The sequence below is a fragment of the Mytilus trossulus genome, chromosome 2 (assembly GCF_036588685.1).
Source record: "Mytilus trossulus isolate FHL-02 chromosome 2, PNRI_Mtr1.1.1.hap1, whole genome shotgun sequence".
NCBI lineage: Eukaryota > Metazoa > Mollusca > Bivalvia > Mytilida > Mytilidae > Mytilus > Mytilus trossulus.
Genome location: NC_086374.1, coordinates 45,719,972 through 45,732,678, shown reverse-complemented (window position 1 = coordinate 45,732,678; position 12,707 = coordinate 45,719,972). Strand labels below are relative to the sequence as shown.

The window sequence follows — 12,707 nt, the reverse complement described above, 5'->3', positions numbered from 1 at the left end:
GAATAACTTGTGAATATGTTAACATTTTTAAAAACTAATCCGTTAAGGGAACACAGCTAGCTGTGTGTGCTCCAACGCTGGAGGGATCTACATAAAGAAGAAGAAGAAGATTCCGAGTATTGTCTGATAGGTAAAGTTAGAGAAACTCGGAAAAAGTAAATAAACAAGATGGATGAAAATAAATCTTATATATATTTCTTTCGCCAAATTCTTTCGCCAATGACAAATTTTAATCGCCACAATTATTATTTTTTCGCAAATTGCGAAAATGGCGACCGCCAGCGGAAACCCTGATGACGTGGCTCTATACTTATACATGCCGTTTTTTTTGTTATTGTGCTATAGTAAATTTTTGTATTCTTGTCTATGTTCTTTGTCTTACTGCCTTTTTGGAGGCTTTTTTTGTTTGGTTTATTTTGATTAAGACTATGACACAATGTTGACTGATGTACCCTTATTTTTGACATTTTTACCTAGAAATATCTCTGATTGTTTTGTTCAGACATCGTTGTCAATATAATGAAATTTAAAGCGACTGTCATCATGGTCAATACTATGTAATTTAATACGACTGTCATACAAGTGAGAGGTTTTGAGAGCTATTAAACCAGGCTCAATCAACCATTTTCAAGAAAAGAAAATGTCTGTATCAAGTCAGGAATATGACAGTTGTTTGATGTATTTGAGCTTTAAATAAGGGAATTTCCGTTTTGAATTTTCCTCGGAGTTCAATATTTTTGTGATTTAACTTTTTTTTTTATACATACTGTGTTCTATAATTGTCATTATTTGTTCGTTTTACCTGTATTACTGCCTCTTTGGAGGCTTTTTTGTTTGGTTTATTTTGATTAAGACTATGACACAATGTTGACTGATGTACCCTTATTTTTGACATTTTTACCTAGAAATATCTCTGTTTGTTTTGTTCACACATCGTTGTCAATATAATGAAATTTGATGCGACTGTCATCATGGTCAATACTATGTAATTTAATACGACTGTCATACAAGTGAGAGGTTTTGAGAGCTATTAAACCAGGCTCAATCAACCTTTTTTCAAGAAAAGAAAATGTCTGTATCAAGTCAGGAATATGACAGTTGTTTGATGTATTTGAGCTTTAGATAAGGGAATTTCCATTTTGAATTTTCCTCGGAGTTCAATATTTTTGTGATTTTACTTTTTTTTTTATACATACTGTGTTCTTTAATTGTCATTATTTGTTCGTTTTACCTGGACACAATAATTTGTCCATACATATTGTGTGTTTCAAATACCATTATTTTTCTACTTTTACATGGACCCAGTACTACCTTCATACCTATTGTGTGTTTTGTGGCCATTGTGTGTCTGCTTTTACTAGGATCCAGGACTACCTTCATACATGTTGTCATTTTTCTAGCAGATCGGTTCGGATTATATTCATTGACGTCTTCGCTTGCACATTAACATTTGTTTATTTTTGTTGAACCTACCTACATTTTTTATAAAAAAAGTACCACTAAATAAATAGAATAAAATACAAAGTGGCACAAAACATCAAGCATTTCAGCAATGTTAACGCTCATTTGTTAATCAACAAAAAAGAATCTGCGTTTAGAAGACTTTGGTATCTTTTGTATAAATAAATAATGATAGAATTACAGTATTGTCTCGCTATTGATAATTTAAATTATAACTTTGGTAATGTAAATACATTAAGTTATGATATGTCCCGTGAATTCACGGAAAAACAAAACAATAATGTGCTAACGTAAGAAAATATACTCTCTAGTTGTCGACTTCATTAAACTTAACGACACAAGAGATGATTTAAGCTTCCCAATTGTGACCTTTTCATTTTAAACCTAGAGATCCAAATAGTGAAGTTGTAATCATCAATTTGTAAATATTACGAACGCCATCACGAGTTGGTCGACCGTTATGGAATATTCGTTATACAGATGATATCGGATATGTACCTTATGTCGTAACTATAATCCCCTTCCCTTTACACGAATATGACCTACCGAAGTAGACTATTTAACGGCTTTGTAACACCATGAGCAACACGACGGGTGCCACTTGTGGAGCAGGATCTGATTCTTCTTGCAGAGCACCTGAAATGGACCCTAATGTTTTGGTGGGTTCTGTGCTGTTTTTGTACCCCTATTTGTGCCATTTTGTTCATGCGTCATTGTCAATATAATGGAAATTGCTGCGACTGTCGTACAAGTGAGAGGTTAAGCGCTTTAAAACAGGTTGGATCCACCGTTTTCTACATTTGAGAATGCCTGAACTAAGTCAGGAATATGACAGTTTCTGTCCATTCGTTTGATGTGTTTTATCTTTTGATTTTGCCATTTGATGAGGGACTCTCCATGTTGAATTTTCCTCGGAGATCAGTATTTTTGTGATTTTACTTTTTAATGCTGTTTCATATGACACGCATATTTATCACAACGTACAAAAACATATTTAAAACAACAACAAAAAATTCTTATATAATATATTTAAATGCGATAGCCATCTTACAATTATGATGTCTGTTTTAAGTGCTATCACATTTTAAACCTATTATATCAGATTATGCCGTTTTAAATTGAGTTAATTCACACGCTTAACAGAATATATAAATACCCTAATAAGAGGATCCTCAACAGAGATAGATGTTACATTGTTAAAAGAAGATGTATATTTTTAACTTGTTGGTTTTAATGTTAGCATGTAAGTAACTATTTTTTAATATTATTTGTATTCCTTTATTTGAAGTAAAAGACATGATATATATGCGTCACACACATTATTGTTAATTTAATTGAGTTCTTGAAATCCTCAGAATAACTAATTCTAATTTATTATGCAGTGGCTGAATTTACATCCCTTTTGTATTAAATGACATACCAACTCTGATTTTTTGTCATAATATACAAAAGTTGTATATTAAGGATGTTCGCTACTCATTATTTTGACACAGTTTGCGCACCGTAGTTGAGAACGAATGCCGTAATATATTTTTTATTTTTCATAAATTTAAAACAATGTATTTGACTCAAAGTTATCAGATGTTATATCTTACCTTATTTTTAGTGAAAGTTTAATTTTAAAACAATTTTAAATGTGATCGCCTTTTAGAATTTTTGACCACTAAATTTTCATTCTCAGTTAACTGAGGTACTTTCATTTTTATATGCAAAGAAATAACTTAAATATGTATAAAGACAGTTTACTGTTTTGCTATTACGAAATTTAAGGTCACTAGTGCTTTGAGGTCTTTTATCATGCAATGCATACAAAATTCTCAAAAACTCATTTTCACCTGTATGTAAAACTATTTCACATTTTTTTCTACACCTGACTCACACCTCAGCTTGGGAAGGTATTTTCAGTAGATGCTGTATTTTTTGTCCAATCACACTATTTAGATACATTGACCAAGAGCAACTGAGATTACAGAATGTTAATAATACCGTGACACCTTTATCAAAACTTAAAAGTAATAATAATTGATGAAGTGATAAAAGCGATAAAATGTCGACAACACCTTGATGTCATTCTCATTGTAGGTTTTGCTCAAGCTGTACCTCCACCCATTCCTTCACAAAGATGTACAGAGAGAATTGGCGAATTATTAGAAGAATTTGCTTCACAAGAGACAATAGTAGATATTGAAAGTTATATACAGACAAATACTCAAACAGACGAATATATTTTTGATGAAACTTTGGTAGATGCTTACTGTAGGTGAGAAATAACTTTAATCTCCTACATGTAGTTTATGTTTACAAACACACTCCGAAACAGTGGTGGTGGTGCTTCGCTAAACTATCATCATCGCATCTCTCGGGTTTCTTTCATAAATTCAATGTATTGTACCAAAGAGGACGTCACCACTGTTTTGGAGTTTGGTTAACTAAGTGTTAAGTGGATATTCACCATTTAATTTATGAGTATCAAAAAGGATATTTTAGCTATTTTCATATTTATTCTTTCTTTTTCTGTATATGAGGTCATATGGCCTTGATATGCCTCAACGTTATGTATACTTTAAAAAACTTCATGTCTTAACTGTAAAGATGTTCTTTATGATAGATTTTATATTCCAGCAAAAAATATTCCATAAGAATTGTTTCTTAGGCTTTTGTTTTCTATGTTGTGTCTTGTGTACTATTATTTGTCTATTTGTCTTTTACTCTTTTTGCAATGGCGTTAACTTGTTATTTCATTTTCGATTTATGGGTTTGACTGACTCTCTGGTATCTTTTGACCCTCATGTTTAGACATAACGGGATTCAATCCGAATTCATGAAATGTATTTCGAACTGAATCAGACACAGAAAAAGGTCATACAAACTTAAAATCTATCGTTATGACAAAAAAAAGCAAAACAAATGCAATTGTTATTGGCAAAGAAGGTTTACAGTCACTATCGCGATTTTTTTGACAAATACAGTCTGTTGGTGTGTCAACTCACTAACGGCATGTACACGTCACGAATCTTAGATCTTCATATCTCATTTAACTCGGCTGCTCGGTTATTTGTTTTTTATTCTCCATTCTGACATTTTGATTGAGGTGTTAATTCGCTTGGTAGTTGATACATGCATAGAGAGATACTATTAATTACTCTGTCTTATCATCCAGGCTCGTTTCTTTTTTGAGCTCATGCAATTTCTTTAGTTTTTTGTTGGCTACTTTGATTTGTCTCTTCGATAAACCAAGCCCACAAAACATAACAAAATATTTCCACCAAAACCTACGGTTGAACTAAACTTTTAGGAATTTTGGGTCTCAATACTCTTGAACTTTGTACTTTATTTGACTTTCTTTTAATTTTTTTTTGATTCGAGCGTCAATGATGAGTCTTTTGTAAACAAAACACGTGTCTGGCGTAAATACAAAATTTAATCCTGGGAGCTATGATGAGTTTATATAAAGGTAGATCTTGCACAAGAATTCGTGAAGTAAGTCGTTATATACATGCTTACAAGTAACAATTCGGATAATAAGTCAAATTTAATGATGTCACAATTGAGAAAAGGGATGTGAATGTGGTGATATAGCGGTAGCAAATAGATTTGAAGATTCTGCGGGTTAAACAACGACGATTCAACACAAAAAAACTTGCATTGAATAGTGGTCCAGGGTATCTTCTGATTGGCTGAATTCACCGGTTTTTCCTTGCACTAACTTTAAGAAATCTGTGGAAAGTAACTTAATCCTGGTATCTATGACGAGTTTATTTGGTGTCGACGACCACTGCTGTTGGAATTAGGGACACAACAATCTTGATCACGATCTTTCCTCATCTTGATAATTCAAGGAACTCTTTCTCGTCTTCACTCATACCTGTTACCTGTTACCTGTCCGGTAGGTTCACCCTTTCTAAGTGTCACTCCCAATGGGATTTATTTAGGTTAGTATTAAATATGTACATTATTTACAGTTGTACATTTAAACTTTTAAAGTAATAATACCTGTACAGTAACACCATAAACCAACTACTTTCATTTGATACACTGATATAGTTCATTTAGGCAAATTTAACTCTTGTTCAACAGGGTTGTTCGTTTTGTATTTAGACCATAGCAGCTAGTTCGTGTGATATTCTCAATGTCTCTGATATTTTGATATTTGATGTTAACTATTTCCTTGATCTTTTCAGATGATGAGTCCAGAAGAAACTGCACCATTAGTCCTTCATTCACAATTTTATCGAATATCTTGTTGCCTATATTGTTTTTCACATATGATTTTAGTGTTGTTAAATATTTATCCCTTTCGGTTTTCAATGCATTGCATTCTAGCATAAAGTGTTCTGTATCTTCTGTAGCTGAATTACATAATTGGCACATTTCCTGCTCCACATTTCTACTAAACGTAGCTCTATCTACTTGGAGTGTATACGTCCTTGTTATAAGCTGTGCTTTTATTTCTTCTATTTTACTTCTAGATCTAAGGTGTTATTTGAAGTGAATTTCCATATTTGGTGAGGATTTCCAATTGGTCTTGCTTTAATGTTAATGTATTTCATTGTAGATTTTTTCCAATTTTTCCATCTCCCATTTCTCTGCCCAATAAATCTTGAATTGCACACTTGGCAGTTGTTTTCCATTTTTCTCTAGTTGGCAATGTTTGTTAAAATGTTAACCAAATACAGCATTGTTATGAATTTAAAAGCGGAATTTATGAATATTCGTTCAGAAAGAAGTATGTCTTATGCAATTGGAACATTCTCAATTAGACTGTTTTTTAGTTTGAATTGTTTAATACAAGTCATGTTGGGGCCCGTTATAGCTTGATGTTCGGTTAGAGCCAAGACTCAGTGTTTGGTCCATAATTGTATACGTTTTATACACTTTGACCTGAAGGAAAAGTTGTCTCATTGGCACTCATACAACATCTCCGTGAACGTTCAGTTGATTAATGTATAGGGAACTTCTCTGTTTTCGAAAATACAGGCTGAATTCTACAGAAAAAAAAATATTGTATGTTAAAGTGGTGCCACTGAAAAAACATTGCACCTATATTTTTATTACTCATTTCAGCTGAATTTACTAATTAGTCATAACTAGTTGATTAACTAAAGTAATATTGCACTTCCAAGGAATTGATTTAACATTTGTATGACTACTGTTCAGTGTATGGTACTGCAATTTTAAGTGTCTCTTTTTAGCTTGTTTCGCAAGGTGGTTCCATTTTTCGAAAACAACATTGCAGCTTTGAGAATATTGTGCATCAATGATCATGAAAGAAAATATTTAGAGTTAATGACGCACGTAAAGAACGTTGGTACGTCAATGTGTGATGTCGAGAAAATGAAAGGTATTTTAACCACGATTAAAAAAAATCTTTACTTTCGTTCCAACTCAATTCCTGATGTATTGAAAAGAGATCAGGTTTAACGATAAATACAGTTCTCTTTTAATGTTAACTGCAAACATATTGTTTACATATCTTCAAGCTACCCTTTTGACAGATGTTAGAGCCCTTATTACATGTGTTAGTAACAACAGATTTTGTATTACCTACCAACATGTGAAAGTAATATCAATTTTTGTATTAGAGATCTACAATCCCTTCTGACATGTGTAAGTAATAACCGATTGTATATTACAGATCTGAAAGCCCTTCTGTCATGTGCTAGTTATAACAGATTTTGTATTACAGATCTAAAACCCCTTCTGACATGTGTAACTAACAACCGATGTTGTATTACATCTCTTAAAGCCCTTCCGACATTTGAAGGTAATAACAAATTTTGTATTACAGATATCAAAGCCCTTCTGACATGTGTAAGTAATAACCGGTTTTGTATTAGAGATCTAAAGTCCCTTCTGACATGTTAAGGTAATATTTGATTTTGTATTACAGATGTTAAAGCCATTCTGACATGTGTTAGTAATAACCGTATGGCACAGCAAGGATTCGTTGGTTGTCTTCAGGGTACTCTACGTGGTTTGAGTTTGAGTACACCCGATTCTCTCACTTGCTCGTAAGTATATTTGACATTTCAAAATTAAGTATAGAATCAGCTTTCATCTTAGTGAAATTGTAAGAAAATAGAAATTATTTAATTGAACAACATGAATTGCTGCTTGAAAAATCAAAATATGCCATTTCCATGAGTCCGGAGAATAATGAAGTTATATGTATGTATAGTATGGAAATCTACTAATTTCAAGCTAGGTGTATACGAATTAATATTTCTTGAAATAAAAATTAAAGTTTCATGCGTTATATATTTATCTATTATTTTTTTAAAGTGTATGTTAGAAAACTGATACTTGTTAATCCTTTCGAAAGTGTTACGTACGCCTTCATGGTTTAATTGACGTTATTAAATGTCTATGTCAAATCGACAACAATCGGACAACAATCTAGTACAGACTTTCTCGATTATAACAATAAAAACATGACTAATTAGTTATCAAAAGTACCAGGATTATAATTTTATACGCCAGACGCGCGTTTCGTCTACATAAGACTCATCAGTGACGCTCAAATCAAAAAAGTTAAAAAGCCAAACAAATACAAAGTTGAAGAGCATTGAGGACCCAAAATTCCAAAAAGTTGTGCCAAATACGGCTAAGGTAACAACGAGATATTGACTTGATGCTAATCTCGACGGGTAACATTCAGACCTGAAACTGTCTCCCGTTGGGAGCACCTCGGTTTTGGTGTTGTTCGCGTTGCAAAGTTGTTAGATTTCTATGTGATGTTTTGATATTTCTATTTATTCTTTCAGTGTTTTTATTTTATGTCAATGTTTTTGTCTGCATGTTCGTCTTGCCCGCTTCAGATTAAAGTTTTTGGTCGATGCAGTGTTTGATGAATTTTTAGTCCAATCAACTTGAAACTTACTAAACGGTGACCTATAGTTGTTAATGTCTGTGTCATTTTGGTCTCTCGTGGACAGTTGTCTCATTTACAATCATACTACATATGTTCCCTATGATATGATCTTTATAATCGTAATGCCAAATTAGAGATTTTACCCATTTTCACGGTCCACTGAACATAGAAAATGATAGTGCGGATGGCCATACGTGTACTTTGGACACATTCTTGTTTTATGAATGAAATTTGAATTCATTTTGCAATCCCCTCTCTGTTTTTGGAAGAAATTTTTCTGGCCAAAGCTTTTAAAATATGACAAAATATCAAACCAAATTCAAACGATGATATGGTTTTGTTTCATACATTTGTCTTATTTCAACGAATCAAAAACATTTGTCTATACTGCAGTATAGTATCGGTATAAAGTATTGTATATTTTCAATGAAACAACTAGTATCTAATTATGTAAGATACTAACTACTAATATAAGAATAAACAGTAAATGGTATTCCAATATCGTAAACTAAAGCATTTGTGTATACTGTCTATTTCTTTTCTTGATGCTGGGCTTTGAAGCTATAATAGGGCTTGTCTATGGAACTTGAAATTTTTGCCCGATGATAATGCACTAAATACATACTAGTAGTTAACAACGAAAGTAATAGTTCATCAGCTTAACACACATATGTATACATGCGTCTCACTCCAAAGTGTGCAAGCTTACATTAGATTGTTGACATCGCAAATAAATACTGTACATGCAATTTATAAGATGTGAAAAACAAAAATATTTATATATGAACGATGCTTTTATTAATTGTAAGAATTAGTACACTTTTATTAAACAAACTGATGAATGCATTAGTTTCATGCCTTGACAAGTATTTAGTTTGAACATTTTTATTGTTTTTAAACGTAAATACACTGACACAAAACATTTTACGCTATAGGAAATCTGTAAAGACACTCGATAAAATACTGACGCACTCGAAAAAAAACCGGACTGCTCTCGAAAAAATCCAGAAATATAGAAAAGAATTTAGTCTCAAAATGTCGTTTTCAATACAACAAAAAGATTTTTTGTACAGTGTCTGTATATCTAAGGAAATATAGATTCCATGTATGCATTTACTTCGACATTTGCATTGTTATGTGTTAAACAATTGCCTTATTCTGTATTTTGGAATAAAAACGTTGTATGGCTGGAATTAAACTTTGTAATGAAAAATAAAGTCGGATTGATTAGATGTTGTTATCTAGTAAAATACTTACATATCTTATATAACTTCTTATATCAAACTCTTGTCAGAAAGGAGGTCTTTTTGTTCACACTCATCAGATTCACTCGAAAAAATGTGATCATACACGAAAAATCCCGATCAAATCTCTCGAAAAACCACGATCCTAGCCATACACTGTACCTACCGTGTTAAATATATTAAGAAAGTTAGAATTGTCTGACACCCATACGAGAATAATGAATAACATTGCTGTTTTATTTTTCAGAGAAGACGATCAAAATTACCTATCTTGGTTCACAACTGTAGCAACCAGTTTTAAGTCATGTTTTTGTCAGTTTGATTCGTGCGCGCCAGAGAGTACGAAATCAATAACAGAAATGCTCACAAGTCTTCAATTGGACACTTGTGAAATTGTTAGATATGCGGTAGGGGGACTATAATACCACAACATCAGATTTTATTCAAATTGTCTTCAGTTAATGATATGAAATAACACAATTCAGAATAAATAAAGTTCAAAGAGAAATGCTTTCAGTATCTGTTTTTACTTTTGTGAACAATATTTTATTATGAATTATACATTTTAAATTCACACCCACAAATAGGATTCAGAAAAAAGCAACAAAGTTGAAAGACAACGGTTACCTTTGGCGTATCCACTCTCTATTACGAATAAAATCAAAAAGATAGTCATTATTCAGGTTACATTCATCTACTCTCGAATACGGTGTTGTCTTCCCATTTGAAAATTAATAACACTTTTTTGAAATGTCAAATATACTCTTGAGGTTAACTTTTATTGAGGTTTCATATAGCAATATAAGCAGTTGTTATCGGTTATGAATTCTCTTTTTTTGTAGGTTTTCTGCAAAAAACTCTTTATATCTCAAATATATAGTTGACCCCATCTGGTTATCGTCTTTTATTTTCGTATGTTTACTTGTCGAAATACAATTTTGTTAATATTTCTCAATTTTGATCAATTCGAGAAAACTGACAGGGCAAATATGGTCAGAAAAATAAGTTCTGCAATAAAATTTGTTTTAAAATCCGCCAGCCTATTTTGAAGTTTAACATTTCAGACAATATCTATCTACACTTCATGTATTTTTTTAAAGTAACAGTGTCTGACATGTTGATTTTTTTCAGTTTTGGCTATAAAACACTTTACGAGCTAGGTTAATATAATAGTAAAGAAAACGAAGATGTGGAATGAGAGCCAATGATAAAAGTCTTCACAAGAGACCAAATGACTCAGAAATTAGCAACTGTAGGTCACTGCCTTCAACAAAAAGTGAAGCACATACCGCATAGTCAGCTATACAAGGCCCCGAAATAACAAATGTAAAACAACTCAAATTAGAAAACTGACGGCATAAATTCTACACAAACTAATGAACAAAAACAATTATTTGACACAATAACAAACGACAACCACTGAATTATAGTCTCCTGACTTGGAACAGGCACATACATAATGTGGTGGTGTTACAATGTTACATATTATTTCAAAACAATCCACTAGTACACAAATAGTAACTTAAGTATGTGTATATAAGATTTCTTTTTGGCAAACTGACGATTTCTTCACATGGTTAGCGATAGAGGCGCAGGTGTGGCTCTCTTTTTACACAAATTCCTCGTGCCTTTGTACAAAGTTTAAACACATCTATACTTGAGTCTTCGTTAAACTTGAAGAAAATTTCGCAACCAAGAAAATTTACATGATCATAAATAAATTGGAAAAACAGCGTATGTTACCCCAATGACTAATGTATTAAATAGAGGTTGAACTAAAGGTGTTTTTTGTATAGATTAATGTGAATTAATGCTTCAAGTTGCGATCGATTTAATACTTAAAAGAAAACTGAACTTAAGAATAAGCGAACCCCACTAAAAACTTTAGGCTGATCCTTAACGTTTAACCAACTTGCACGTGATTGCGTCCGTTAAATTTTCGAAGGGATGATTTCAACTTCACCATTTGGAACTCTTGGTATAAACTAGCTTCTTTGTGAACAGCAACCCTCTATATAAGGAAATCATGATAGGAAATACAATCCCGGGAATACCGTATCAATTGGGCGATATATATTCCGTTTGATGGCGCTGCTGGAATGTGGCTTCATAGAAATAGAAAGTTCACAATTGTGAAGATGAAATCATCTCTGTTGTCGTAAAGTTTTGTTTTAAACCGACCCTCATTGTCAATTTCTTATTGTAAGTTAAGATATGTGGCAGACTTAACTGTATCTGCAGCAACCTTCTAGTAGAAACTGCATACGGAATTAATAATTCCCCGTTGATACGGTAATTCAAAACTTGAATCTCTCCGATTATAATTTTCTTGATAGTTGCTGCTCACAAAGAAGGTTGGAAGTATTAACTATTTTAAGGACGCCGTATCTGTTTTCGCAGGTGGCAAAAAATATGTTCAAAATGTGTCCACGGCATATGAGTTTGAATATCTCCTTCTTATCTGCTGCTATTCTTTTATAGATGAGATTTAACTCAATTATCTATCCTCGATTTGCCAGATGAGCTTCAACTCATTTACCTATCTTTTTGATTTTGATTTTAAAACAGCGGTTTTAAAAATGATATACTTTAGGATACGTTTATTCAAAGGACGAGTAAGTTAGCATGGATCGTATTGCTTTGATATAATTACCGTAATTAATAGGATGTAAAATGAACCTACAGGTACAGGCAACATTTAAAGCCGAGTCCTGGTATCTATGCAATAATGTAGTTCAACTAACTACAAACATGGACTGAGTGAACGTGTTTGGAAATAAAAACACAGCAAGAAGGGACAAAGCAAAATGAACAAAAAGGAAAATTAATATTAGGGATTAAAAATATTCGTTTACCATTGATTTTGTAATAGGAAACTGAAATATCCAAATATTCGAAAGAACAGGAATAATAATTGATTTTCATATTACATTAATTTATAGAGAGTTCTTTTGGGTGGATTCAGTAGTATTTTCTGATAATTCTTGATTATTTACAGTAAAAACAAAATCATAAAGGTAAATGTCAGGTGCCATTATTCCACAAATTACTCTCAACTTTGAAGGGGTTCTATTGGGTGTATTCATGTTTCACTATTAACAAGTGATCATTACGAGTTTGACTGTCCCTCT

General features: G+C 32.4%; 1 protein-coding gene across 1 annotated transcript; it reads left to right on the top strand.

Annotated features, from left to right (window-relative positions):
- Positions 1-2,507: 2,507 nt before the first annotated feature.
- LOC134705179 (uncharacterized) lies at positions 2,508-10,087 on the top strand. The gene is made up of 5 exons (XM_063563938.1): positions 2,508-2,704; positions 3,544-3,721; positions 6,654-6,802; positions 7,352-7,472; positions 9,824-10,087. The coding sequence occupies exons 1-5, from the start codon at positions 2,668-2,670 to the stop codon at positions 9,996-9,998; spliced, it is 660 nt and encodes a 219-aa protein (XP_063420008.1). The 5' UTR covers positions 2,508-2,667; the 3' UTR covers positions 9,999-10,087.
- The last annotated feature ends 2,620 nt before the right edge of the window (positions 10,088-12,707 follow it).